Raw genomic sequence first — 877 nt, forward strand, 5'->3', positions numbered from 1 at the left:
GGATTCCGAGCATGATGTCGCTTTTGAACCACAATAAACGTAATCAACGGCGGCAGTTTGTTGCAAATGATTTGCAAGCCCTACGAAGAGCAGGCAGTTCTTCTTCCAAAACCTTTTTAAAAAAATAAATTTTTACTTTGCTTCAATTAATGATACAACACAATTTCACCTGCATAAATTGACCTTCGGATACTCCATCTCGATAAACAATAATATTTTTCGGAGCCGTACCATTAACATCAAGATATTCCAGTAAACGTTCTGAAAATTGTTCGATAAATCCAGTGATCAGTTCTTGCTTCGCTGGTTGTAGTTTCACCGAAGCATGAAATTTCGTCACTTTTGTATCCACATTTCCAACAACCTTCAAATCAAAAAACATTCCTTCAATAATTTGGAAGTACAATAACATGAAATAATACCCACCGAAAGCTATTGATGGGTAAAATGCGTTTTCTACAGCTGATGGATGAACCACATCCCACACCAATTACCCAATGCATTTATTTTTTATACAAATAATTTATCCCAAACTAAACAAAAAAACTTCCATTTCAAAAAATTTTTCATACCGCATTTCCTAAATTTCAATATCATACATTTTCATCTTTCCAGTAAATTTTTGTATTGATGCCCCCCAATTTTTCAAATTTATTTTCATCGCAAAATTTTAACATCCGTCCAAATAAACTCCTTCCTTTATTGCTACATCACTTATTGGTTTTTCGGGTAATACCCCACCGGAGTGGACCCATCCCAAAGGTGGAAAATCCCCCACAAGGAATTTTCCCCTTGGAGGCTTTAAAAAAAAGGTAAAAAAATAACACTTTCCGCGCATTTAATTAAAAAATAAAAAATTTTCCTTTCTCTTATTAAA

The 877-nt window shown here is 34.0% G+C and overlaps 1 protein-coding gene across 1 annotated transcript; it reads right to left on the reverse strand.

Moving 5' to 3' along the window:
- Positions 1-43: 43 nt before the first annotated feature.
- On the reverse strand, positions 44-503 carry Tsp_15586 (putative protein tag-76). Its single transcript, XM_003366435.1, has 3 exons — positions 423-503; positions 170-364; positions 44-112 (listed from the first exon to the last, which is right to left on the reverse strand). The coding sequence occupies exons 1-3, from the start codon at positions 501-503 to the stop codon at positions 44-46; spliced, it is 345 nt and encodes a 114-aa protein (XP_003366483.1).
- Between the last annotated feature and the right edge of the window lie 374 nt (positions 504-877).

The sequence above is a fragment of the Trichinella spiralis genome (genome assembly GCF_000181795.1).
Source record: "Trichinella spiralis strain ISS 195 chromosome Unknown Scfld6014, whole genome shotgun sequence".
In the NCBI taxonomy this organism is placed as follows: Eukaryota; Metazoa; Nematoda; class Enoplea; order Trichinellida; family Trichinellidae; genus Trichinella; species Trichinella spiralis.

What these genes read in the sequence shown, in the direction of transcription:
- Tsp_15586 (XM_003366435.1), bottom strand. Translation starts at nt 503, where the DNA reads ATGCATTGGGTAATTGGTGTGGGATGTGGTTCATCCATCAGCTGTAGA. An exon ending in CCATCAATAGCTTTCGGTGG is followed by an intron (nt 365 to 422) that starts GTATTATTTCAT and finishes TTTGATTTGAAG; the next exon opens with GTTGTTGGAAATGTGGATAC. An exon ending in CCGAAGGTCAATTTATGCAG is followed by an intron (nt 113 to 169) that starts GTGAAATTGTGT and finishes TTTTTTAAAAAG; the next exon opens with GTTTTGGAAGAAGAACTGCC.